The sequence below is a fragment of the Adiantum capillus-veneris genome, chromosome 19, assembly GCF_014529385.1.
Source record: "Adiantum capillus-veneris isolate H3 chromosome 19, ASM1452938v2, whole genome shotgun sequence".
NCBI classification, from domain to species: Eukaryota; Viridiplantae; Streptophyta; class Polypodiopsida; order Polypodiales; family Pteridaceae; genus Adiantum; species Adiantum capillus-veneris.
In genome coordinates this window covers 89722480-89749875 of record NC_140949.1, presented here as the reverse complement: position 1 = coordinate 89749875, position 27396 = coordinate 89722480, and the positions used below count along the sequence as shown (strand labels likewise).

Below are 27396 nucleotides of genomic sequence, written 5' to 3'. Positions count from 1 at the left end.
GATGATTGCTTTCCCACCTTTGTATACTGCCCATTTGCCATTCTTTCTTATTTCTCTGACTTTGGCCAGCTCTGACTACCTATTCTTAAGTTGTAGTGGGGTAAGTTCATGAGCTATCCATACCTTTGTCCCCTGGAGGGACCTTGTCTGCTTCATGCCTGCTATTTTCTCACCCAGTATGAGACCTTTGCCTGTGTGCCTTTGACTACAATGAAAGTGGGTTCCCCTAGGTCCACGAAAGGTACGACCTTGCTCAGTTGTGCTTTAAGAACATCTGTTTGCAATAAATAATCATCTTCAAGCTCTGGGGTAATGTTTTCCCTATCCCAGCCTAAGGGTTTCGAACCCGTACGATAAGTATTGAATTATTGGATTTTTGTTTAATTACATTTTTAAGTTCTTTTTAGAGAAAGAACAAGCTCAACTCACCATTGAGCAAGATCTAGAATTTTTCCGGTTTCTCCCCAAGTAGTTCAGTTGGACCTCCACAGTTGAGGACAATTGTTTATAAGTGAGAGGGATGTTGCTAAATTGGCATTATCTGAAGGGAAAATGATTAGAAAATGAATTATTGGATTTATAAGTAAGAGGATTTTTCTCACTTGGAGACGTTCGAGTACAAATATTCCTAGTGCGTCACTCAGAGTAATGACCGGAGCACTGTGAACGGGAATATCTGCAAGGCCACCAAGAACGGGTACTTCTGATGCGTCACATCGGATGGGTGACAGGGAGCATCGGGCAGAAGGATTCGACCATCCAGAACGGACATCTCTGATGCGTCATAGGATGACATAGAGCATCGCGAAGGAGATTGTATCGTAAGTTCAGTGAGAAAAGACTAGGTAATGGGTATTCCTGATGCGTCACATGGTGAGGGCATCGAAAAGGGAATATTCCATAGTCGAGAGGAAATTCTGAACTTGTTAGAATTGTGCACAAGGCTGAGCAAGCACTTGAATGAAGATGGGTTCAGAGAGGAAAAACAAAAACTTTTCGGGAAAGCAAACGCTTTTCCGTAAAGAGGTCTACGTTAGCATTGCATCTGTGTGTGAGACTGCATCTAGGGACACTTGGGTTGTAAGGTGCAGCGGAATGAATGTTTGAACTTTGCGCAAGACGAGTGCTCCGAACTGTGCTCAAGGGTTCCTTTTACTTTCGGAAGGGAGAGCCTTCCGTTCCTTTAGTGAGAGAGTACAATGGACACAAACAAAGTGAATGCACACAGTGCGAGAGTGTATGAGACTGAGAGATAGAGAGAGAAGAGAATACGACACCGAGACGACGTAAAACCCTCCTCCGAAGGCCCTACTCTTGCTGGCGAGAGTGGTCTACTATTGATTGCACAAACTGGTACAAAGTGGATGCATGAGGCTGATGCAAGTTCAGGCTATGTCGATGTCGACGACGGGGATGACGAGACCAACTCTAGGGCTGAAAACTGATACACTTTATCTGCTGTCCAAAAACGCCAAACTGTTTTGCTGCAGGTTCTTCCTGTCTTCGGCTGCCCTAAAAAACGCAGATTTGCGAGCCTTTGAAGTGCTCCAAAAACACTGATTTGATGAGGCTATGCCCTGCTGAAAATGCCAGGGAAGTGGGCGATAATGTCTTGCTGAAAAATGCCAACAGAGGGGAGTCTATGGTGATGAAGCTTGGCTGAAAACGCTAGGTGTTGAGGTCTTAAGGCGATGCTACTGTGGGCTGAAAACGCCAGGGTGCTAGATCTCCATGGCGAGGATAACCTTGGTGAAAAACCCTAGGTGCTGAGGTTTCTTGGTTGGAGGAGAAACGCCACCAAGGGGGGCAAGTCTTGTTGAGAGAGAGAGGGGGAACCTGCTGCCTGTGGCCTGTGTTCTACTTGCTCTTCTGCAATTAGTGCTAGCCTAGGTTTGCTTATATACAAACTTACTCAATTTGCCCTACCTACTTTCCAACAAAAGTCACTTAAATTAATAAGTGAAAAATGTCAAAAATAGGAAAAATAGGTTAAATGCACTGGAAAATTCCCCTGAAGGATTCTGATGGGAATGCTTATGATCATGCTGTGTGCAACCAGAGGATATGCATTTACACTAAGTGTCTGGACATGCACGGTCTGCGAACAAACTCACAAAAGTGTCAGATCACTTCCTAATCTAGACTGACTGGACTGACTGAACCCTTGTCGTGTTGTAGCTTGTCCACAGACACATAGGGTTGGATGTGTCCCGTGTCATCCCCTCCTTTTCAAAGTGAGATACTGGTACTGAACTGTATGGCGTCGAGGGAGATCGCCAATAGCATCCGGAATCCTGGAAGGGACTCTTCGTCGGCCCACTCTGATGTGTGGGTCGTGCAGAACTTGAACTTCATAAAGGTTTGCAATTCTTTGGGCCGCGCCGAAAGCGACACAAGTCTTCTGTGGCTCTTTCAATGCTTCAACTTCGTCTAGAGTTGTGCTTCTTTCTTCTTCAGGAATCTCCATGGCTGAAAATTCCTGAAACCATTTCCAACACAAAACCATGAACAAACCTATTCCATGTAAAGTGAGTGGAACAAATCTTGTCTTCCTAAAAGACTGTGCATGCAATGTAAATGAACCAATAGACGGAGTGCCAAACCGTTCACCACACACACGCAAACAATGAGATCAACTCTTGTCTTGCTAATCTAAATAAATCAACTGTGGCAATTCACAACGGAAATGCCCATGCTTAGTGCTCACACTTTCATGTGCTCGTTCTACGAATGTGTCATGCCAAGGAAGAGACATGGAATGTGACTTCCTTACACACATACCTTTCAGCTTTTCATGAACAATCCGCATACAACTGTGCTCATTCATGAGTGAAACGTGCTCAACGTACAATATGTCCTGCCTAGGAAAAGGGATCACATAAAGACGCTGACGAAAATACAGGAAACGATCACGAATGAAACACTCGTACAATGCGTGCTAGCAAATCATTCGAACACATAGTACTTCCTGTAAGGGTTCTTTGGACCTAGGCTCGAGAGCCAAGATCGGTTCTTCGTGATTGATCGAATCTGCAATGAGGTTAGCTTCGCTAGAAAAAGTATCCACTAACTCATCCTTCTTGTGAACAATCACATCTTCTTCATGCAAACCATCATGCTTGTGAGAAATCACATCTTGATCATGCACATCATCATGCTTGTCATTATCATCCAAATCATCATGCTCATCATTATCATTCAAATCATCATGCTTATCATCATGCAAATCCTGTGTGTCATGCTTTGGAGAAGAAGAGACTGAGAGAGTCTCCTTCTCCTGAATCCATTCAATCTTCGTCTGCACATTAGCAATGAGAGATGGAGAATGAACAACTTGCTCTCCACGAATGACAATGGGGAAGTCACTTTTGGCATTGAAAGTGAACGTATTTTTTGCCCAATCAATGAAAGGATTATGCTCACGAAACCATCGAATGCCCAAAATCATATCACATCCTGAGAGAGGAGAGACAAAGAAATTTCTACGGAAAGCAGCTTGTTGAACTGTAAACAACACATCAAAGCACTCTTTCGTGATCAGAGAGTCCATACCGGGAGCGAAGCCAGAGACCTCGAGAGGAGATTTCTGACTAACCTCTAGGCGGGCTCTCTCAACAAGAGGGACTAATCACACCATGCATACTGCTTGGGTCAAACAGTAAGACAAAACGTTGCCCCGTCATATGACCATAACATTTAATGAGAGACTCATCATGGGAGGGTCATGAGAAACTTGGGGCACACTCGTGTTGTCGTTGATTGCATTGACAGAGGAAGTGGGTTCTATGGATTCTTTAGATTCATTAGAGTCGAGCTTAGGACATGTTTTTTTTATGTGACCCTTAATGTGACAATTAAAAGAACGACCTTCCTTAGAATAAGTGCTTTGCTCTTCCGACGTGATCTATCCTCCTAAAATTCCTTGTGCTACCTTTTCATTTGGAGTGAGCTTAGGTTTAGCAATTGTGTAGCCTTACCCTTAGGTTCATTTTGAGAGTTCTTTTCTGAGAGACTATTGGAAGATTGGTTAGAAGAGTTACCGCCCTTACCATTCTTACCGTTCTTATTGTTCTGAGGGTTCTGAGAAGTCTGAGAGGTACTTGTGGAAGCCTTGTTCTCCTTAGGCTTTCCCTTGTTGTGCTTCATCTCCTGTGCGAGAGCAATCGCTACCGCCTTGTTGAGATTGATTGGATCGAAGACTTCTACATCAAACTTGATATATTCGTCTAACCCAAAAAGGAAAGCCTCTTTACGCTCATCATCCGATTTGCGTAATTGGGTACCTAGCTGCAAAACACGATTAGAGAAAGACATAATTGGCATACCATTTTGCTTGAGAGCGCGCCAATCGTCCTTCAATCGTGCGAGGTACTGAGGTGGCATAAACCGGGCCTTGAGCTTGTCTTGGAAATCAGCCCAATTGAAGGAAAGGGGCATGAATTCGTCGGCTTCCTCTAGGTGCGCGGCTAGGTGTGCCTCTTGCCATGTGTGGTACCAATTGATGACATCACCGGCAAGGTACATAGCTGTCGTCAAAACCTTGCTATTTCCTGTCTTCTTAGTTGTCGCAAAATAAGCATTAAATTGATGCAACCAAGAATGAATAACCGTAGCATCCATCTTACCATCATACTTACTGAACTGGATCTTCTCTATAACTGGGTTGTTGGAGTCCGAATCACGGCTTGCGCCACTTGAGGAACTACCAACATCTTTGGCTGGTTTAGACTTCGAGGCAAGAACTTGTCGAACCAATTCTTGAGTACGGAGGTCTCTTTGAACCTCACGATCGGCCTCCAAAGCCGCTCGTCTTGCTTCGGCTTCCTCTTTTCTTTGTGCTTTTCTTTCTTTTCGTGCATTGCGCTCGCGTTCCAAAGCAATGCGAGTTGCTTCTTGTTGTTCTGCTTTTCTTTCGAGTTGTGCCATCGCAACGCGATTCGTTTCTTGTTGATGTGCCATCATCTCCAACATCGACTTGACCATCGCCTCCATAGGATTTGGTACAATCCGTGGCGTAGATGGGGAGGGGGGAGGGTCGGAAAAACCTCCTGGTGGGGAAAATTCTTCGTCGCCTCTCATGCTCATCACCTCCAAGCGAAGTATTCATTCCGCTTCGAGTGATGACCATACACTTCAAGTGATGACCATACACTGTGATCTTGGGTTCTTAAGTTCACGACGAACTTGGGTTCTTGTGGGTCTTGGGTTCTTGGGCTCTTCAGGGTCTTGAGTTCTTGAGGTTCTTGAGGTTCTTCTTTCGCTTGCAATCTGTGTTCGAGAAGGATCTTCTCTTCACCCATGTTCTGCTCTTTTCCGCGGGCGCACCCCTTGGCGGCCTTGCGCTCACACCAAGGTTGCTTTTTCCCACCTCACATCGATTGGCCGGCCGCTAAGTGCACGGTCCGCTCTCAATGAGTGAAAAGAGGCACAAGGGGAGGCTGGACAAGCCCTTCTTTCCTAGGATTCCTGTCACTCTTCAAAAACACGATTAGGAATCGACACGCCCAAGTGAACTTGGTTCGTGTGACCGCAACAAGCAGAAAAAAATCTTGTGATTCTTGTGGTTCTTTCCTTGAGTGGTACAGAACACTGCCAAAGCTCCAATACCAATGTAAGGTGCAGCGGAATGAATGTTTGAACTTTGCTCAGGATGAGTGCTCCAAACTATGCTCAAGGTTTCCTTTTACTTACGGAACGAAGAGCAGAGAGTACAATGGACACAAACAAAGTGAATGCACACAGTGCGAGAAAGTGTATGAGACTGAGAGATAGAGAGAGAGAAGAGAATACGACACCAGAGACGTTGTAAAACCCTTCTCCGAAGGCCCCACTCTCGTTGGCGAGACTGGTCTACTATTGATTGCACAAACTGGTACAAAGTGGATGCATGAGGCTGATGCAAGTCTAGGCTATGTCGATGTCGACGACGGGGATGACGAGACCGACTCTAGGGCTGAAAACTGATGCACTTTATTTGCTGTCCAAAAACGCCAATGGCTGAAATCTGCTGCTACCAAAAACGCAAGGAAAAATGCTGTTTTGTTGCAGGTTCTTCGTGTCTTCGGCTGCCCTAAAAAACGCAGATTTGCGGGCCTTTGAAGTGCTCCAAAAACGCTGATTTGATGAGGCTATGCACTGCTGAAAATGCCAGTGAAGAGGGCGATAATGTCTTGCTGAAAAACGCCAGCAGAGGGGAGTCTATGGTGATGAAGCTTGGCTGAAAACGCTAGGTGTTGAGGTCTTATGGTGACGCTACTGTGGGCTGAAAATGCCAGGGTGCTGGATCTCCATGGCGAGGATGACCTTGATGAAAAACGCTAGGTACTGAGGGTTCTTGCTTGGAGGAGAAACGCCACCAAGGGGGGGAAGTCGTGTTGAGAGAGAGAGAGGGAACTTGCTGCCTGTGGCCTATGTTCTCCTTACTCTTCTGCAATTAGTGCTAGCCTAGGTTTTCTTATATACAAACTTACTCAATTTGCCCTACCTACTTTCCAACAAAATTCACTTAAATTAATAAGTGAAAAATATCAAAAATAGGGAAAATAGGTTAAATGCACTAGAAAATTCCCATGAAGGATTTTGATGGATTCTGATGGGAATGCTTATGATCATGTTGTGTGCAACCAGAGAATATGCATTTACACTAAGTGTCTGGACATGCATGGTCTACGAACAAACTCACAAAAGTGCCAGATCACTTCCTAATCTAGACTGATTGGATTGACGGAACCCTTGTCGTGTTGTAGCTTGTCCACGGACACATAGGGTTGGATGTGTCACGTGACATGAGTTGTGATTGTGCAAGCATTGTTTCCAGCTTATAAGGTTTCAATGAGTTTTTTTAGCAGGTTCATACCATTTTTAAATAGGTCGGCAGCCCACTTAATAAGTGGACAGCCACCCTTTAAAAAAAGCATAGAACAAAACCAGCGCCCCTTTTTCTTGCAGCACATGATCTCTCTCCCTCTCTTCAAAAGATCTCTCTCTTCCTCTTCGGCGCCTCTCTCCCTATCCTTGCTGGTGAGACCTTCCCTATTCTCGCCAGCTGCTAGGAGCAATAAAAGCCGTAGTTGCAAGGAATGGCCATTTTTAGGACATCCTTCCCTATTCCTATTCCAACTTCCCGTTCCGAATCCCCGTTCTGTGTTTGAGACGTGAGTATCTGTAACTCGTTGTCGTTCCCCATTCCAATTTCCCGTCCCGGGTAACTATGATAAAACCGCCCTCTCTCTCACTCTCAAACACCCAAAAAAGGCAAGCGCTAGCAAGGAGAGGCTACCGCAGATTTCAGCCATGAAGACGACGCCACCGGTGATGCCCTTGGCTGCCCCAAGTGTACCGGACGTCGACATGACCTAGTAGGCGCGTTCCATCGTGCCTACAGAGAGTGTTTCCATCGCGACAAGCTGCTGCTTTTCTCTGTTTTCAACCCATAAACATTGTAGATGGGGCTGATTTGCGAAAAGGAACCAGAGACCAAACCTCTTTTGTGTGTAGGATTGGAAGAGAAGGTTCCCTGCGACAAGATCTCTTCCGGAAAGTTGCTTTTCAAGAACCGAATTGCGTTCCGAGTGTCGAGACTTCAAAAGTAATGTTTTTCATGTTTTGATTTCTGAGTGTTTGCTTGCATGCGTACTTGCTCTTTGCAAGGGAGTAGAGGAAAGCATGAGCCTCTGCGGGAGAAAAGCGCTCTGAGGAACTAGAGCCAACTCAACCCAAGGGTTCCACACCCTAAGTTTGGGAGTTGGTCCAAGGATCTGTTTAGCTCTCGAGCTTTCAGTGATAGTGTTTTCTCTGTCCGGACGTGGGGTTGAGTTAGATGTTACCTCAAAGCGTACTTTTGAGCATACTTCTCTTTCAGAGGGGGCTTCCAGGTTCTGATCTTCAGTTGACTTCCGGTGCTTCATTCAGCGGAGTACCATGCACGGTGTCCTCTAGTCCTTGGTTTCCTTGCCCATTTCTTGTGGCTTTGAATGGTGTGCTTTAGCCCACAATGCAATTAGTATCTTGGCAGATGTTTTCTTTAGCCATTTCAGTGGTTGCTTTGTCTTTTGGATTTGTGGTATGACGGTTGCTCTTCTTAGTGCATCCAAGAAGTATTTCCTATATCTTGTCTTCCAGATTGATCCCTAGAGACTATACCATTCAAGGCACACCTACTTCCCATATCCTTAGACTAGCATGTTGCTTCATACAGGTGGATCGTGGTCCTTCTTGTACTAGGAGCCAATTACAGTTAGCCATGGCATTCTTTGCAGCTGCAGAGGTGTTCTTCTCAGTTCTCCGAGATTTGGTTCCAAGTTCCACAAGTATATTTTCTTACAGATTCACCTACCTCGGGTGATCCAGTTACATAGGTACACATTGTTGGAGAGTTGTGGCAGTTATCCATGGTTCGAGTGTTCTCCCTTCAGAGGTGTCACGGATGCTTGAGAGTTAATCTTCTTGAGAAAGCACTAGAAGATTCTAGAAGGTTCTGGAAGATTCTAGAAGAATGGTGTGCAAGATTCTAGAAGATTGAGGAAAGTTCTCGAAGATTCTAGAAGGCGGCTTGCATCATCGCTTATGTCACCGCCTGCATCATCACTAGAAGGTTCTAGAAGAAAGGACCTAGAAGGCTCTTAACCTCCTTAGAAGGAAGAACCTAGAAGGCTCTTAACCTCCTTAGAAGAAAGAATCTAGAAGGATCTTAACCTCCTTAGTCCTTAGTATAAATAGAGGTCTTGGGTTACAAGCCCCTCAGTCTTCCCAACACCATTTGTGAGGCTCCTGCAAGGTAAGTCCTCTGCTAGTTCTTGTCAAGTCTTGTTGTTGTAATCAAGTCTTGCCTTGTAAGTTAAGCTTTGTAATCCAAGTTTTGTAAGCAAGTTTGTTGATCAAGTGTTGAGTCTTGTATTCAAGATTAAGTGTTGCAATCAAGTTTCAAGCTCTTCTATATTGTGAGTGCCTCCTCTCCTTCATACCAGCTTGGCAAGACTCCCATCTCTTAATCTTGTTGAGCCTTCATGGAGTCAATGGTGGAAGGTGTCATCACCACCTTGTAAAGCATCCACCAATAACTTCAAGAGTTGTGTGAGTAATGCTCAACTTCAAACAGAACAACCCCAAGTCTTTGGTCCAGTGGTGCAAGATTTGCAACGTCAAATCCAAGAGCTCCAAGAGACAAGCATACACCAAGCACAAGCTCCAGCCTGCAAGTTCTAGCAATTCGCAACAACAATAGAAGAAGAAGCCGAAGGTCAGTTTGCCCGAATGTGTGTGGATTATAGGGGTCTCAACAAGATCACCATGAAGAATCGATATCCCCTCCCCTTGATTCCGGAACTTCTTGAGCGACTTGGAAAAGCAAGATTTTCACAAAGAGAGACCTTCATGTTGCCTACAATCTTGTAAGGATAAAGGAAGGCAAAAAATGGAAAGAAGCTTTCCGCACGAGGTATGACCACTTTGAATATGTTGTCATGCCATTTGGTCTCACAAATGCTCCAGCAGTTCTTCAACACTTGATGAATGATATCTTCCGTGAGCATCTGGATGATTTTATGATGATCTATCTTGATGATATCTTGATATTTTCTAAGAATTAAGAGGAGCATGAGCAACATGTACGAATAGTCCTCGATAAACTTTGGGAGACACGCTTGTATGCAAAGCTAGAGAAGTGCTCGTTTCATCAATCGGAAGTGGAGTTTCTGGGGTATGTTATTTTTGGGAAGGGGATCTCCATGGAGTCAAAAAAGGTGCAAACCATTCTCGATTGGGAGACACCCATGTCATTGGAGATGTTCAATGCTTCTTAGGATTTACAATTTTTTATCGTATCTTTATCAAGGACTACTCCAAGATTGTCACTCCCATTCACAAGATTAACAAGGAAGGGCAAGTTTGCTTGTGATTCAGTGTCACGTGCACATCTAACCTATGTGCATGTGGACAAGCTACTTCAGGTCTAGGGTTCAGGTCAGCTTAGGAAGTCTTCTAGCACCTTTGTGAGCCTGTGCGCAGGCCGTGCATGTCCAAGCACTTAGAGTAGTTGCATATCCTCTAGTTGCACACAGCATGATCATCAGAATTACAGTCAGTAGCCATCATGAGCATTTTTGAGTGCACAAAACCCATTTTCCCTATTTTAGCCATTTCTCACGTATTATTAATAAGTGACTTTGTTGGGAAACTGGGTAGGGTAAATTGGCTAAGTGGATATATAAGAAAAGCTAGCACCAGCACATTCTGGCAGAAGAGGCAACAGATACCCAGCATCTGGCAATGCACCTTCTCACAAGACTTGGCAGGACAACCTAGCGTTTTTCAGCCATCAAGACCAGCCTAGCGTTTTGGCAAGAGCAGATCAGCCCTAGCGTTAGCAGATTCCCCAAGATCAGCCTCGCGTTTTTGCAATTGCAGACCAACATCAGCGTTTTGTAGATTCTCGGCGACAGAACCAGCCATAGCATCAGCGTTTTCAGTTTTCAGTAGATACCAAATTTCAGCAGATAGAAGACCACAGATTTGGTTGCTGAAAACTTGAAAACGCTGATGCTATGGCTGGTAGATCTGATGCTATGGCTGGTAGATCGCAGATCTCACCTTCCCGCAACAGATCCTCGCCGCGTGGTCAAATCAGCCAGTGTTTTCAGTTTCAGCCCACTGTTCGCAGCTTTCAGCATCTGCATTTTCAGCGCATCGTCGTCGCATCGCCGTCCTCGCTGACACAGTGTCAAATTTCAGCAGATACCAAATTTGTAGATTTCAGTCCGTAGCGTTTTCAGATTTCATCCACCAACTTGTAAGTGCGACGGGGGGACCTACATGATCTTGAACTGAGCCTAGACATTCTCATACTATACGAATTCCAGTGCCGACCAACTTCCCATCTACGGGTGAAACTACCGTTCACATTGGCCATACAATGTCCGACCATTTGCAACTTCAAAAAGAGGGTCTCAAAAATAAAACAAAAATCATTGGAAAGAAACCAATAACTAAAGTTAGCAGTTGCTACGTCCTCGTGACATAGTTAATAGTTGCCACGTCCTCGTGACACAGCCCCCTCTTGAAATCGCAAACGTCCTCGATTGCATACCATGAATACACGCCACTGATGATCTTGTGTTGTTAGCACTCTTTTATCATCGCATGTATCTGTAAGAAAGGTCGTAAATGACTTAATAAGACCTTCATACTTTTGTCATTTCCATCTATACACTGAATTCATATGTACATTTGATGTGCTAGCTCTATCATTACCCCTCCTTTGCACACGTTGGGTTGGGGCATAAATAGGTTGTAACCCAAAGGTTTCAAGGTAAAGCTACAATACATTTGGTGACTCTGAGAGTTCATACTCTTCCATCCACTTTGCATCCATAGATGGATAATTCTTGAACTTCACCAAGTAGCATCTTGCAACCTGTACTTCAACTTTTCTGTCCTTATGTGCCAAAACTTGCTTAGGTACCAAGTTCCTCAACTTCTGGCTGATCCTCATCTGGCATATCTTCTGGCACATCACCTATGAAGGGTCTTAGAAGACTCACGTGAAACGCATTATGAATCTTCCACGCATCAGGCAATTTCAGTCTGTAAGCCGCATCGCTGATCTTGTCAAGCACTTGAAAAGGCCCATAGTAGCGCATGTTGAGCTTAGGAAACAGCCGATCCTTGCCCTTCATCTTCTTTAACCTTGCCTTCTTGAACCTTAACAGAACCCAATCACCAGGTGATAACAGTAATTCACGACAGTGACGATCAGCTAAAACTGCGACAAAATATTTACGCATCCCATATGTTTGTCCGAGAGCTATTTGTCACCTGACACATCCAACCCTATGTGTCCGTGGACAAGCTACAGCATGATCACGATTCAGTCAGTCCAATCAGTCTAGATTTAGAAGTGATCTGGCACTTTTGTGAGTCTATTCGTAGTTCGTGCATGCCCAGTCACTTAGCATAGATGCATATCCTCTGGTTGCACACAGCATGATCATCAGTATTCCCTTCATAATCCATCAAATTCGGTCAGGGGAATTTTCCAGTGCATTTAGCCTATTTTTGGTATTTTCCACTTATTATTTTTAAGTGACTTTCCAACAAAAGTAGGTAGGGCAATTTTGCTAAGTTAATATATAAGCAAACCCAAGTTAGCACTTTCTGGCAGAAGAGGCAGCAGGAGCTTCCCACTCAACAGGCAACTTCTCAACAGGAACCCCCTTCAGCACCCTTGGCGTTTTTGGTCTCCATTCTCTCCACAAATACTCAACGTTTTCCAGTTTGCATCATCGCCATCATCAGCAGATTGCATAGCGTTTTTGCATATCATCAGCAGTACCAGATTCCCAAGCGTTTTCAGCCTCCCCATCATCGCCATGATCCCAACTTGCTGTTTTTACTAACGCTACCATCAGCCCCCAGCGTTTTGGTTTTCAGCCTGATTTGAAACAGATGTACAACGTTTTCAGCAAGCCTTAGAAGCAGACAATTCAACCCTAGTTGGTTGCAGATATCCCCCATTTTCAGCCATCAAAAACGCAGCCAAAACAGTCATTTTCAGCCATCGAAACAGTCCCGAATTTCAGCAGATAGAAAACCACAGATTTCAGCCCTAAAGTTGTCGTCGTCGTCATCGGCATAGTCCCAAGTTGCATCAGTCCATTGCATCCGCGTTGTACCACTTTGTGCAATCAATGAGTAGACCACTCTCGCCGACGAGAGTGGGACCTTCGGAGGAGGGTTTTACAACAATCTCTGGTGTCGTATCTCTCTTCTCTCTCTATCTCTCAGTCTCATACACTTGCACGCACATTGTCCATTCACTTTGTTCGTGATCATAGCACTTTCCATTAAGAACGGAAGGCTCTCCCTTCCATAAGAACTAAAAGGAACCTTGAGCACAGTTCGGAGCACTCATCTTGAGCAAAGCGCAAACTGTCATTCCGCTGCACCTAACATTGGTATCAGAGCTTTGGCAGTGTTCTGTATCACTCAAGGAAAGAACCACAAGAATTTTTTTTGCTTGTTGAGGTCGCACGAACCCAAGTTCGCTTAGGCGTGTCGATTCCTAATCGTGTTTTTTGAAGAGTGACAGGAATCCCACGAAAGAAGGGCTTGTCCAGTCTCCCCTTCTGTCTCTTTTCACTCATTGAGAGCGGACCGTGCACTTAGCGGCCGGCCAATCGACGTGAGGTGGGAAAAAGCAACCTTGGTGTGAGCGCAAGGCTGCCAAGGGGTGCGCCCGCAGGAAGGAGTAGAACTCGGGTGAAGAGAAGATCCTTCTCAAACGCGGTTTGCAAGCGAAAGAAGAACCTCAAGACCCTCAAGAATTCAAGAACCAAGACCCCCAAGAACCCAAGTTCCTCGTGAACTTAAGAACCCAAGACCCACAAGAACCAACGACTTCAAGATGGTCATCACTCCAAGCGGAATGGATACATCGCTCTGAAGTGATGAGCATGAGAGGCGAAGAAGCCACCAGGAGGTTTTTCCGACCCTCCCCCTTTCCCATCTACGACAACGATTGCACTAACTCCAATGAAGGAGTTGGAGCTGTTGTTTATGGAACAGAATTTAGAGCGCGAAGCAAGAAATGCAGAAAGAATGGCAGAAATGAAACACAGACACGCAGAAGAGAAAGCAAAAAGAGAAGCCGAAAGAAAGGCAAGACAAGAACGGCGCGACCGACACATGCAAGAGTTCTTGCGACTCTTGTCTCGGGTGCCGGCACAGATGCAAGAGATTCAGGAGACGGAGACTCTCACAGTCTCTTCTTCTTCAAAGCGTGACACACAAGATTTGCATGATTGTGTGAAGCATGATGATGATTTGATTGACAATGATTTGCATGATGATTTGATTAACAATGATAAGCATGATGATTTGGATGCCAATGATTTGCATAATGATTTGGATGACAATGACAAGCATGATGGTTTGCATGAAGAAGATGTGATTGTTCACAAGGATGATGTGTTAGTGGATGCTTTTTCTAGCGAAGCTAACCTCGTTGTAGATTCGATCAATCACGAAGAACCGATCTTGGCTTTGGAGTCGAGGTCTAAAGAACCCCCACAGGACGATTCGATCATTCAGGAAGGATCGATCTTGGCTCTCGAGCCTAGGTCCAAAGAATCCTCACACGAAGTATTATGTGTTCGCATGATTGATACGCACGCATTGTTCAAGTGTTTTATTCGTGATCGTTTCCTGTATTTTAGTCAGCGTCTTTATGTGATCCCTTTTCCTAGGCATGACATATTGTACGTTAAGCACGTTTCACTCATGAATGAGTACGAATGTATGCGGATTTTTCACAAAAAAGCTGAAAAGTATGCATTCAAGGAAGTCACATTCCCTGTCTCTTCCTTGGCATGACACATTCATAGAACGAGCACATGAAAGTATTGAGCACCAAGCATGGGCATTTCCATTGTGAATTGCCACAGTTGATTGCTTTAGATCATAAGAGGAAGATTCGATCTCATTGTTTGTGTGTGTGTGGTGAACCGTTTAGCACTCCGTCTATTGGTTCATCTACATTGCATGCACAGTCTTTGATAAAGACAAGATTTTTTCCACTCACTTTACATGAAATGGGTATGTTCATGTTTTTGTGTTGGAAGTGGTTTCAAGAATTTTCAGCCATGGAGATTCTTGAAGAAGAAAGAAGCATGACTCTAGATGAAGTTGAAGTAAGGAAGGAGCCACAGAAGACTCTGTCTCACTTTTGGCGCGGCCCAAAGAAGCAAGCGTTGCAGACCTTTATGAAGTTCAAGTACCGTACGACCTACACATCAGAGTGGGCCGGCGAAGAGTCCCTTCCAGGATTCCGGATGCTATTGGCGATCTCCCTCGACGCCATACAGTTCGGTACCAATATCTCACTTTGAAAAGGAGGGGATGTCACGTGAAAAATCCAACCCTATGTGTCCGTGGACAAGCTACAGCATGATCAGGGTTCAGTCAGTCCAGTCAATCTAGATTTAGAAGTGATCTCGCACTTTTGTGAGTCTATTCGTAGACCGTGCATGCCCAGTCACTTAGCATAGATACATATCCTCTGGTTGCACACAACATGATCATCAGTATTCCCTTCATAATCCATCAGATTCAGTCAAGGGAATTTTCTAGTGCATTTAGCCTATTTTTCCTATTTTTGGTATTTTTAACTTATTATTTTTAAGTGACTTTCCAACAAAAGTAGGTAGGGCAATTTTGCTAAGTTAATATATAAGCAAACCCAAGTTAGCACTTTCTGGCAAAAGAGGCAGCAGGAGCTTCCCGCTCAACAGGCAACTTCTCAGCAGGGACCCCCATCAGCACCCTTGGCGTTTTTGGTCTCCATTTTCGCCACAGATACCCAGCGTTTTCAGTTTGCATCATCACCATCATCAACAGATTGCATAGCGTTTTTGCATACCATCAGCAATACCACATTCCCAAGCATTTTCAGCCTCCTCATCATCGCCATGATCCCAGCTTGCTAGCGTTTTTACTAATGCTACCATCAGCCCCCACCGTTATGGTTTTCAGCCTGATTTGAAGCAGATGTACAACGTTTTCAGCAGGCCTTAGAAGCAGACAATTCAGCCCTAGTTGGTTGCAGATATCCCCCATTTTCAACCATCGAAAACGCAGCCAAAACAGTCATTTTCAGCCATTGAAACAGTCCCGAATTTCAGCAGATAGAAGACCACAGATTTCAGCCCTAAAATTGTCGTCGTCGTCATCGGCATAGTCCCAAGTTGCATCAGTCCATTGCATCCGCATTGTACCACTTTGTGCAATCAATAAGTAGACCACTCTTGCCGACGAGAGTGGGGCCTTTGGAAGAGGGTTTTACAACAGTCTCTGGTGTCGTATCTCTCTTCTCTCTCTATCTCTCAGTCTCATACACTTGCACGCACATTGTCCATTCACTTTGTTCGTGATCATAGCACTTTCCATTAAGAACGAAAGGCTCTCCCTTCCATAAGAACTAAAAGGAACCTTGAGAACAGTTCGGAGCACTCATCTTGAGCAAAGCGCAAACAATCATTCCGCTGCACCTTACACTATTTCTGGAACAAGAAGTATCTCAAACTTTGGTGATCGGTGAACACTATAAAATCGGCTCCGAGTAGAAAATGGTGCCACTGAGTAAGAGCATGGATGACTATCAATAGCTTCTTTTAATAAACCTGTGCAACCCGCTCCGGTCGCAAGAACATTCTAATTTCTATTCTCATAAGCTACAACATGGCCCTCCTGCATTAAGACCGCTCCCAGAGTGAGACCGCATGGATCACTGTAAACCTCAAATGGCTTCTGCAAATCTGGTAGTATCAACACTCACGCTCTGCAAACTCCATACTTTCATCCATTTGGTCTAGGTAGATCCCCACAAAATCTAGTACCAGTCCTGCCTTGGTCTTTCCTTTCTTTGCTCGCTCCTCCGCCGCTTTGGAACTCTCTCCATGGTAACAGGGAACGGGCGGAACGGACCCTAAATGTTTCAAAACGGCGTTCCAGACGGGTCCGGCTCCCGAAACGGAGTCGGGAACGGAACACCATTCCGGAACAGGGTGTAACCGCAACGGAACGGAACGGCATCCAGAACGGCTGAACGGGAATCTGGAAAGGTCAAACCAAAAAGTCAACTTTTTTTGACTAGCCATTTGGGGACATGTTTGGGGATGTTTGGGGTCAGGTTTGGGGCTATTTGGAGGGCTGTTTGGGGTTTATTTAGAGGGCTGATTTGGGGCTGTTTGGAGGCTCATCTCACCTCCTCCTCAAGCTCTCAACATCTCTACTAAGCTACTCTCCTTGCTAAAGCTTTAAGCTTGGACATGGAGCTCTGCTTCTACTTGTTCTTTTTTGACGGAAAGCACAACACCCTCAAAGAACAAATGTGGCTTGTAGCTCTCTTTCTCAAGCTCCATCCCTCCCTCTCGTGTCTCAAGCTCCATTCTTCTCTCTCTCTCTCTCTCTCTCTCTCTCTCTCTCTCTCTCTCTCTCTCTCTCTCTCTCTCTGTTCTTCTCCATTTCTGATTACCACAAGTCTGTCTCTAGGGTAGGTCAATCTGCTTCAGACCTCAATGCAACTCATCTCCTTTACATACCCACAAAGATACTTTGAAACATCTTTACCATCGAATTGATCCATTTTCTTCACCGCTTATAGAAGGGGGCTTTGGTTGAAGAAAGTTTCCTTCTTTCAAGAGCTTGTTGTTGCTTCATAAACACAACAAAGGCTTGAAACATTTGCATTGTGATCGGATTAAACGGCACCTCCTATTGCTCCTATTGCTCCATAGCTTTCAAGCTTTGATTTTAGACCTTCAAAGAAGCTTTTGAACTCTCACCTAGCCTATTTCGCATCGGGTTCACCTAAAATGTGTCAAGTGTGCAGTGTGGCTAGGAAAGCGGCGGGCCTCTAACTGTGAGGGTTCGAAGCAAAATCAATTGAATCGTAGAACCATTGAAGTTGAAGACACACTCGAAAAGACCAAAACTCTAGCCATGAACTCATCACTCTAAAACAGAACCAAGATCAACTCAAAACTCTGGGTAAAGATTTGGTGTAGCCTCGCTCCCAATTACACAGATACGATGCTCTTTCTCCCTCTTCAAAACCCTAAATTAGCGCCTCAATTCTTCGTCATGACCCTTTCATGGAAGCTTCAAAACTTTATTAGACAAGCCCAAATGATTGTTGAAAGAGTAAAAACCCTAATTAGTGGCCTCACAACCTCAAACACACGTTGAAAACAGCACGGGACTGCACTAGCACCTTTCCTTGCAATGGATGTATCTCCTTCATTAAATATCCAAGTGAGTTCATTTTTGGCTCTATGAACTCTCTCCCAACTTGAGTAAGGATGGCACTTTTGTTGATAATACGGGCTATTTTTGACCATTTTATGGTCATTTTTAGCCTTAAAATGCCCTTTTAGTCTTGGACGAGCTGAGAAATCCCTTAATTTGTGGAAAGGTTCCTTTGGACACATATTACATGCAAAACCTCGTTTTTCCACTCTCGAGCACCCTTGACACATCTTTTACAGCCACGCATAAAACCTGCTATATTTGGCAGAGATTATCCGCATTGAACTTGCTAGGCAAAGCGAGTGTGCCACTCTAAAACACTCGACATTTGTACATTTCTAAAGCAAAATAGACATGTTTTAATGTGATAAAACACGCATCAGTGCCACGTCTAGCACCTTGCCCCCCCCCCCCCCCCCCCCCCCGATAAGGTATGTACACGACCGCAACCATGGCATTTGTTTTCGCATATATCACACTATGTACACTGTAGCATTTAGTCCCACATATCAAAAGCATAAAGAGTAAGGTAGATATTTTATTTTCATATTATGTACGTACCACGGCACGATATCATTCAAGCCTTGAGAACACAAAACCCAGTTCACTTGCCCACCTCTTGGTGCATTTAGATTTTTGTGATTGTGTTTGCGAGATCCCCATCGCATCCAAACTCGGTTTTATGATGCTACCTCGCATCCAAGCTACAATGGAACTATTACAACAAACAAAAAAGAAGTTACTACAGTTTTGCTCAAGACTGTAGAGGTGCCTTTTTCTGTAATTTCAGTCATTAAATTTTGTTCCCATTAGCTTTTTCTTTCCAAGAAAACATCAGCTCTTATACGAACCCCTTTGGGAGAAAGATTAATGTCATAAAAATATGGTGTCCTTGTCCTTATGACACGTGTCCAAATCTATCATTCCTCATGTAGCCATTTGCATTGGGACAGCGACCTAGTGCATTGTCTATGTCAGGATGTGTTCTTTGTCAAGTCCTCTCAAAGTCTAGTTGTGTAAGCTCACTTCCCCCGCATGAGGCGTTGGAGTTAATGTAGTCCCTTGAGTCATGTCAAGTCCATTCAAGAAATTAAAAAAGATGTCCATCTTTTTTCTCCCCAAGGGGAGATGTGTGGTGTATGTGGTGCGATCTGTTGCCAACATGGCAATCAGTTGTACCGTCTTATGTAGTCAATGTAAGAGGCTGCATCCAGGTTTGAAAGGGGAGCCTATTTTGGAAATTGGTACCATCTATGTGAGTTGTGCTCATGTCACTCCTATGTTACAATATATACATATATTGTATGTATGTGTGTGTGCGCGTGTGGGGGATTTCATACAAGAAGATTCGCACACAAAATGTGGAATGTTAGCTCCCATAGTTTGAACTCAAAAGAAGGGAGCCTGACAAATTCTTCCTACTTGAGCCAGTAGAGCAAGAAATAGGTCGACCGTCTCACTATGGATGATAAAAAGTCATTAAGATGCTGAATCTGCAAGAGTTACACGAAAGTTCTGTGCTTGCTCTTATGCGGTCCAAATGCTTATTCTGTATTAGCAAGATTTGTTCTCGCAACACACCACCTTCACATCAGCGACGTGATCTTCTAGACTCTCTCTCTCTCTCTCTCTCTCTCTCTCTCTCTCTCTCTCTCGGCACATATACCTGAAAGGTAAGAAAGGGCTCATTGAAGCTTGAGCAGCGAGGTGACAGCCGAGAGATCGAATAACGCCTTGCAAAACGGTGGATCCTGCGCGATGCGCGATGACGACAAGTCGCGAACGATGAAAAGGAGGAGCTGGAAGCGGCTGAGCGTTTCAATAGAACTTTATTGTAGCGACACGATTTGCACGTGCCCATTCGGCGGGCCGACTCCTTTGTCCCGAGTGATGAGTGGGACCGGGGGCACTGGGACAGTAACAAGTGATAACATCACAAGGCCTGCCATCTAAGATACAAGCAACGAAAGTTAAAGAGTTTAATAGGTAGTTAAGTGGGATAGCTTGAGCAAATAAGCAAGTGACACGCCACTTGCATAAGTATAGTATTATTCAAAGAAAGACATAAATTAAGCCAACATGGACAAACAAACCATAACTCTTAACGAGCATTCATGCACACATCCAAGCACAAAAATCTGCAATTCCAAGACATGGACACTTGCAAATATCTTTTCCATGAAAAAACACTACAACCATATGTTTCTTCATTTTCATGTGATTTAGTGGCAAGCATAAACTCACATAACATAGTAAAAAAACACTTTGGGGAAGACTTGCTTAAGCTTGGAACATAGCTAAGATTTTCTAGTTATTCTTGCTAAGACTGCCAAAAGATAGCTTGTTTTAACCATTCATATATATATGTATTATAGAGTGGGGTTTTCAAGCATCCTACTTACTACATTCAATTCGTTATATCCACATGCTACTCAAGCATTTAAACCATAAGCAAGCTTATAGGTCATGCGCCAATCTCACTAAAAATCTCAAGATACTCTTTTCTCTAGTGATCTCACTGGAGGCTTTAGGAAGATGAGAAGGGGCTAAACACAACCATATATGAAAATCAATCTCACATCCACATGTTTTACGATATGTTCAATTCACTTGCAATTGAACCAACCATTTCATTAAGACTTGTCTTATGTTCATCAACTTTATCCAATCTTAAGCAAAAAAATGGCGAAGAGGGTGACAACAAACTTAAACACATAAGGGGTCTACTAGGCATTTATAGAGTTATTATCAATAGAAATAGGAGTGTTGTGTTGGACACGAGGAGGGGTAATATGTGAGGTGATAAATCTACATCAATACAGGGTGCCAAAGTTAACAAAAGATTATAGTGGTCTATGCCTACGATGGGGGTGGTTTAGGCAACGGTATGATATCATCATGTGTGGAGAAGCATTATTCATGTATATGACTAAAAGCAATGTCAATTCATAATTTCCACTCTACTCTCCTGAATTTTTCCACAAGGCAACGAGAATCTATTGACTGCATGTCCCTGATAACATCTCGTTCACCAAAAGAGAAAAAAGTAAATACTAAAAGAACCAAAGTATTTCTTTCGATTTTTGACGTTTTTGAAATGTCCAAGAAATAGGTTTCTTTTTCATTAGAAAATAGGGAGACATAGTTAAGGAGTCTCGCATTCAAGGTGGGCAAGAAGTGAGTTGCAGCACTGCTTTGATCTAAAAAAACCTGTGGCCATACAAAAAATGAGAGGCATTCAATGGAAGATCTGCAAGATATTGACCAATAACTATCAAAGAGCGGTGTATACCTTGTCATCTTGAATACACACTCGTATAAGATCTGCACATCTGATGGGTGCAAGATGAAATAACGACAAAGTAATAGGTACAAGGAACCATGAGAACCATAGCACTATACAAAACATTAACAAATTACCTTAGCGGACCTGATTGTAGGAGCTTGACAGCATATTGAGTCGAATCTACAAACTAGTCTACAGCATGAAGGTTAGCAAGATTTAAACACTATCCAAAAAGATGCAATGTAATATCCTCTACCCAATAGCTCAAATCTGCACGAGACTACGCAATACGCAAACCTACAACACCAAGTCTTGCAATATTCAGATCAGTGCGGAGAGAGAGAGAGAGAGAGCTCTGCTAATTGGGTAGTGTGAGCTCGCTTATGTGCGCTGGCCCCTGAGTATTTTTGCTTGTGATTTTGTCTACGAGCTATCCAATCGCGCCTCCATGCCGTCAACAATATCCCGTAAGCCTTGTCATTATGCTCGATAGATCTTGCCCAAAAATGCACTCCAAAGGGCACTACATGGCTTTTCAAGACTCTCTGCAGCTTATCGAGAGTCTTCTTGCGATGACCTGCCCCGCTACTGCATTTCAAAACGTCTCGGTAAGTCGCTACAGTAGCATGATCACAGCGTTTTAGAACGCAAAATGAAGGCCCCTTCACGCACGTCAGGTAGCTCAGCTGTCGGTCTAGTGTTTCATAACGCAGGCCAATTTGGGCGGAGGTGCCGCCGCTGCTGAGAATCTCACCTGCAGCGCTTTAAAGTGCAAGAGAAAGGACCAGCAAGCCGAACCACCAAGCCACTTAGTCATCTCCCACCTCTCTCTATTACCATGTTAAAGGTGACAATGTGGAAGCATCAAGGAAACGAGAGAATGCGAGAGAGAGCTCGTTGAACCAACCAACAGGGTAGTGATTATAGAATGGGAGCACAGGGTTGCTTATACACTACCTATAGACATGGCAGATCAGGTTCTTCAAGACTGGTTGGTGGCAACTGGGAATAGCAAAGAGTGCCCTTTGCAACTCTCACCTTTCTGGAGTTTTTAGAGAGAGAGATTTAAAGCTTCGAAGTGTGACCATGGGAGACTTCTTCTTCCTTCATTCTCGAGAGGGACATGCGGACTGGTTTCGTTATATTCAAGCTCTGGGAGTGCACACTCTCTCTCTCTCTCTCACACACACACACACACACACACACGCACACACACAACACAACACACACAGGCTCGTAGACTGAGTCTCTCTTCGCTTAGTTGTCGCCCTGCCTCCGTCTCACTGATCGCCTCTTGCAACCCGGCTGATTTCCCAATATCTTCAGGCAGCACTGCCTCACGGGAGTTCTGGCCCTCCATTACCTTGATCTAAGCAGTGCATGGCCTGTGCCCCCAACACCCCTTCCCCCAACACCCCTTCGACCCTCCATTGGCCATCGCTCACTCTGTAGGCACCATTTGCGTTTCTCTGCTCCCCTGTGCACTCCTTGCATTGCTTCGTAGATAGAAGCACACCATTATCTCCTCCAACGAGAATAGCAACAACATTTAACAAAAAGGGTATCTGTGCAGCGCCTCTCTCGTTGTCTCCTGCAAACAAATCAGTGATTGTAGTAAACACCATGAGCTTGCATTTGCATTTGGGGGACACACACCTAAGCTGCAATTGAAAGGTGTCGGCGTTGCTCTCTGCCTCTCTTGCAAGTTCCCCCACACACATGGCAAGTTGCAACCCCCCCCTCTCCCCCTCTCTCTCTCCACCCATGCAACCCTGGAAACAGGTCTCTGCTTCCCTAGCCTCCTGCAAGCTCATGCCATTGCCCACAAATATGTTTCCTGCACACCCTTAACCGCCCTCGCCCCTTTGTTTCTCACTCATCAATTTCTAATTCTAATTTTTCCGCTTCTCCACTTCTCTCGAATTGCGAGCTTTACGGTAGCCTAGGTAGTGTTTCATCACTTTCTTGAGAGCCTTCGTGCTACAATGAATACCCACTACCGCACACCTTCCTCCCTCCAGTTGACTATTGATCGACACTAGCAAGAAGCAACTAGCCTTTCAAGTTTCTATTCCAACACCTAACTAGCAGAGGTGACTACAAAAATAAGCATTCATTTCATATTTTAAAATTCAAGACATGTTATCATTAGATTTACACTCTGTTCATTTAAATGAGTGTTCACTTTCTTATTTCAACCAATCAATATTTTTGGCCTGTCAAAAAATGCTTGAAAATACAACTTAATCTTTTTTCTATTTTAGTTAGCAAAAAGAGAAAGCATCTCTATAGCCTTTGCCCTTTGAGCAGACCAAACCAAAAAGACGGCCCCTATTATCTATATGACTAAGGCAGTGGTCACGCGAGGCATAGTTATTTATAATTCTAACAGATAACTATGCCTCTCTCATGGTCACACGAGGCTTAGTAGGATGCACAACAAAACTAAGCACATGCCTTTCCAACTATGCCGATTTCGGCATAGTTGCACAACTATGCAAAGGAGTATTTTAATGCACCTGCCCATTCCGCAGTTTTTGAGCGACGTGCAGGCAGCCCGATGGCCCATGCGATCAGGCAAGGCACCTGTCCATTCCGCAGTTTTTGAGCGACGTGCAGGCAGCCCGATGGCCCATGCGATCAGGCAAGGCACCTGCCCATTCCGCAGTTTTTGAGCGACGTGCAGGCAGCCCGATGGCCCATGCGATCAGGCAAGGCAGCATCGTAGGGTGTTCTCTCTCTCTCTCTCTCTCTCTCTCTCTCTCTCTCTCCTCGGCACCTGCTACCGTGAGTGGCGTCCTGCTGATTTACCTGCAGGTGGCGGTCAGCACCATTTGCTTCGCAACGCATGACCACAAGGCAGTTTCCTGCTGCCTTCCCTGGGCTTGCAGGTACCTAGTCGCCCTTAGTTATCCATTATGAATAACTAAGCCCGTGTGACCACACCCTAATGACTAAAGTTGTACGGGGTCATTTAAAAAGATGCCCCCGCGTTATCTGCATCAATTAGTCTCACATCTCAGTTCTCATAGCTCCGATTAGAGCGAAAGAAGACTTTGCCCTCAAACATGCCCTCTGTTCTTTAAAGAGTGGTGGGTTGGCAAAGTTTACAGACCCTCAAAAAGCATGTTCAAATCACTAAAGAAGAAAGACTCTAGGGAACTTGTCCCCCTTTTTGTCGATCCTGCCAAGAAAAATTCTAATGACCAAGAGAACCTGGAGTACGCGAAAGCCCACTTCGAAGGCATGTTCAGCCCACTTGAAGTTATTTTACCTAAGATAGAGCTGGCTAGATCCCAATTATGGGTTGCCCGCAAGAAAGTCATCCCACAGGAAACCTCCCAATGGCTCGAAGTTCCTCTATTAGAGATTGAAATTCAGGTAACCATTGAGTTGCTTAAGCCCAAAAAGACACAATGTTTGGATGGACTTCCTGATGAGTTCTACCAAACATTCAAAAAGCTGTTGGTCCCCTTCATTCTTAAAGTTTGGGAGGAATTAGTCTTTCATGAAGCTCTACCTTTCTCTATAAATACTGGCGTAATCAAGCTACTGCACAAGAGGGGTCTTAGGGTCTTCCTGTCGAATTGGCGTCCTTTCACCATGCTCAATGCAGTGTATAAGATCTTTGCCCGGGTTGTAGCAAACAGAATCACCCCGGTTCTGATGCAATGGATATCTTCATAGCAGAAAGGATTCATAAAGGGCCGTAATATAATGGAAGCAGTTATTTCTTTATGGGAGGGCATCGAATATGCTCGAGATTCCAACCAAGACTTTGTTTTTGTAAAAGTGGACTTTGATAAGGCATATGACAGACTCGAATGGTCTTTCATTCTGATAAGTTTAGAAAATATGGGCTTTGGGCCCCTATTGGTCAGGTTTGTAAAAACTCTATTTGGACATGCCCGAGCAAGGATCACATTCAATGGACTGCTATCCAGCTTTTTCTCACTAAATTGCTCAGTAAGACAAGGCTGCCCCCTAGCGCCCCTATTGTTTGCAACAGTTGATGATGGCCTCAATTGTTTAGTCAAGGCTAAGATGCTCGAAGGCAAAATTAAAGGCATACAACTTCCCAACTTAGAAGGTCAACTATGTCTCTCTCAATTCGCGGATGACACTAATGGTCTGTTGGCAAATGAAGAAGAATCGCTTTGGGAATTCTGGCAATGTCTCTAGGTCTTTTGCACAGCTTCGGGCTCACAAATCAATCATTCTAAAACAGGGGTAAACAAGGTGCAACCCCTCTTCCCCAATGGCTCATGGCCTCAGGATGTAAGTTGCTTCTCTCCCTCCAGCCATTTCGTTTGTTGGGAATCCCAATGGGCTTCGGGATTACTTTGAAAGACAGATGGAAGTGGGTCTTGGAACGGTTTCAATCCAAACTCAAAAGGTGGAAAGGATTCCAAGGTTCTCTAATGGGTAGAGTAGTGGTTATCAACCACTTCCTCATAGCTTATGTTTTCTTTCTCACCTGCTGGCGGCCCCCTGATGGCCACTTGAAGGGCATAGCCAAAATCTATTGCAACTTCCTATGGTCTAGCGACCCCCTCACTCATGGCAGAGCTAAGGTTAAATGGGAAATTTGTTGTCTGCCTGGGCTTGGCATCATTCATATCCCTACTCTTGCGGAAAAAATTGGTGGTCAGAGCGATCCACCACCCCCGCGAAGAATGGTCGGTGTTGCTTCTTAGGAACACAAGCAGATTCAAACTTTCGCAAGCAAAAGGATGGGTGAACCTTCCTTATCTCACCCTCTTCTTCAACCCTCACCTCTCTATTGCTGCAGGATCTGACCTAATGAGGTCCATACGGGGAGCATGGAATAGGCACATGCTCAGCTTCTCACCGAACCAGAAATCTAGTCATATCCAGTCGTTGTTGCTAAACGACTCCATCTGGTTACCTCGGGTCACCATCAAATCTCTACAGGTCAATAGCTCCAGACTTGCCCTGACCATCCATAGTAAGGGGGTCTGCGTTTGGACTGATGTATGGTCCCTGTTAGCCTTTGATTGGCTCTATGACTTGGAAATCTCACTCCAATTTCTATTGAGGCTCTGGGAACTTCCCTATCTCCGCAGCCGGCTAGCCCTCCTCCCAATTTCCTGTCATTGGATGCTCAACTTCTCTCCTACCCTCTCGCTCAAAGGGATTGTATGGTCATGTGGATACCTTCTCTCCCATCCTCAGGTCAAACCAAAGCCCATTTCCCCCCCTATCCAAGTCATCTTGAATCACAGATGGGGTCTCTCCCTCGACAGGAGGCAATGGAACTTCAAATTCAGGTCCCTATGGTCAAAAGCGCCTTCCCCCAAAAAATATGCCCTCCGCTAGCTAATCAAAGCTATCTGGATAGGAGAGAAACTCAAGGATGCTGGTCTTTCGCTAGGAAACTTCCCTAGATTCATGAATAGTCATGAAGATCTCCCGCACCTCTTCATTAACTGCTCCTTCAACTATCCCTTTTGGAAACTAGCCTTGAACTGTCTTGGCCGGTCCCTTTCTTGGAAGCATGTATTGTTAGGTGAAAATGTGGGCATGCCTTCCATTATCTGGAATCACATAAGGATTGAATTCATGTGGGCTATCTAGAGGCAGAGGAATTGCTTCATGTATGAGGAGGCTTACCAGGTCTCAAACCTCAGAGTTTCTTTGATGAAATTTTTTTTGCAGGGTGAAAGACTCTCCCTTTGTGAGTGCAGATTCTACCGAAAGAAGCAAAAGTTGTTGGACACTGTGGGAAGTCTCTGCCAGCACATAGGAGTAGATGAGATGTCCTATATTAGAGCCTTCACTGAGGAGGACATACAGGTGGATATGGACATTCAACTGGAAAAGTGGAACTATGCCAAAAACTTACTTGTAAAAATTAGATCTGAGCTAGATGCTCTCAAGAACTAACCCCTTTGATGTTAGCTTATAGTTAGCCCTTAACTTTCTATCTCTATGCTCCCACCTTGAGCATGTTGATGTAACCTTTTGTCTTTTCTAATATAATGCCCTCCTTATTCTGGTAAAAAGATGCCCCCTATACAAATCTGAAGGTCCACGATTAACGCGCCCCCCGTTCTCTTCCTCCACCATTGATCCCATATGAACATGTCCGTGTGATAGAGTGATGAGGACCAGAGAGACCAATCCACCCACATGACTAAGATGCACGGAGTCTTAAATGACCCCAAGCAATGTGATAAACGGAGGGGGTTGAAGGGGGGAATCTCGAGGGTGACAGACTGCAATCAAAAAGTCAACCCCAGGTGCGCAAGGATGGGATTTTAACTCGAGCGGCACCCATGGGAGGCTCA

At 44.6% G+C, this 27396-nt stretch overlaps 2 protein-coding genes and 1 pseudogene across 2 annotated transcripts in view; 1 reads left to right on the top strand and 2 right to left on the bottom strand.

The window, feature by feature from the left end:
• LOC147434444 (UDP-galactose/UDP-glucose transporter 7-like) overlaps nucleotides 1–19620 on the bottom strand; it is a 44645-nt gene extending 25025 nt beyond the window's left edge. The window contains exon 1 of the mRNA XM_086490906.1: nucleotides 19466–19620. The gene's annotated coding sequence lies outside the window, so the exon portion shown is untranslated. The remainder of the gene's footprint in view (nucleotides 1–19465) is intronic.
• Nucleotides 19621–19626: 6 nt separating this feature from the next.
• On the bottom strand, nucleotides 19627–23153 carry LOC147434443 (uncharacterized). The gene is made up of 6 exons (XM_086490907.1): nucleotides 22449–23153; nucleotides 21758–21839; nucleotides 21513–21673; nucleotides 21220–21265; nucleotides 21092–21131; nucleotides 19627–19748 (listed from the first exon to the last, which is right to left on the bottom strand). The coding sequence occupies exons 1-6, from the start codon at nucleotides 22897–22899 to the stop codon at nucleotides 19629–19631; spliced, it is 900 nt and encodes a 299-aa protein (XP_086347033.1). The 5' UTR covers nucleotides 22900–23153; the 3' UTR covers nucleotides 19627–19628.
• A 2492-nt stretch (nucleotides 23154–25645) lies between these two features.
• LOC147434442 (uncharacterized) lies at nucleotides 25646–26992 on the top strand (annotated as a pseudogene).
• The last annotated feature ends 404 nt before the right edge of the window (nucleotides 26993–27396 follow it).

Excerpts from the sequence above, each read along its gene's own strand:
- LOC147434443 (XM_086490907.1), bottom strand. The coding sequence starts at position 22,899 with ATGAGCTTGCAGGAGGCTAGGGAAGCAGAGACCTGTTTCCAGGGTTGC. Across the intron at positions 21,840-22,448 it reads CATGCACTGCTTAGATCAAG|GTGAGATTCTCAGCAGCGGC; the intron begins GTAATGGAGGGC and ends AAAGCGCTGCAG. Across the intron at positions 21,674-21,757 it reads CGACAGCTGAGCTACCTGAC|TAGCGGGGCAGGTCATCGCA; the intron begins GTGCGTGAAGGG and ends TTTGAAATGCAG.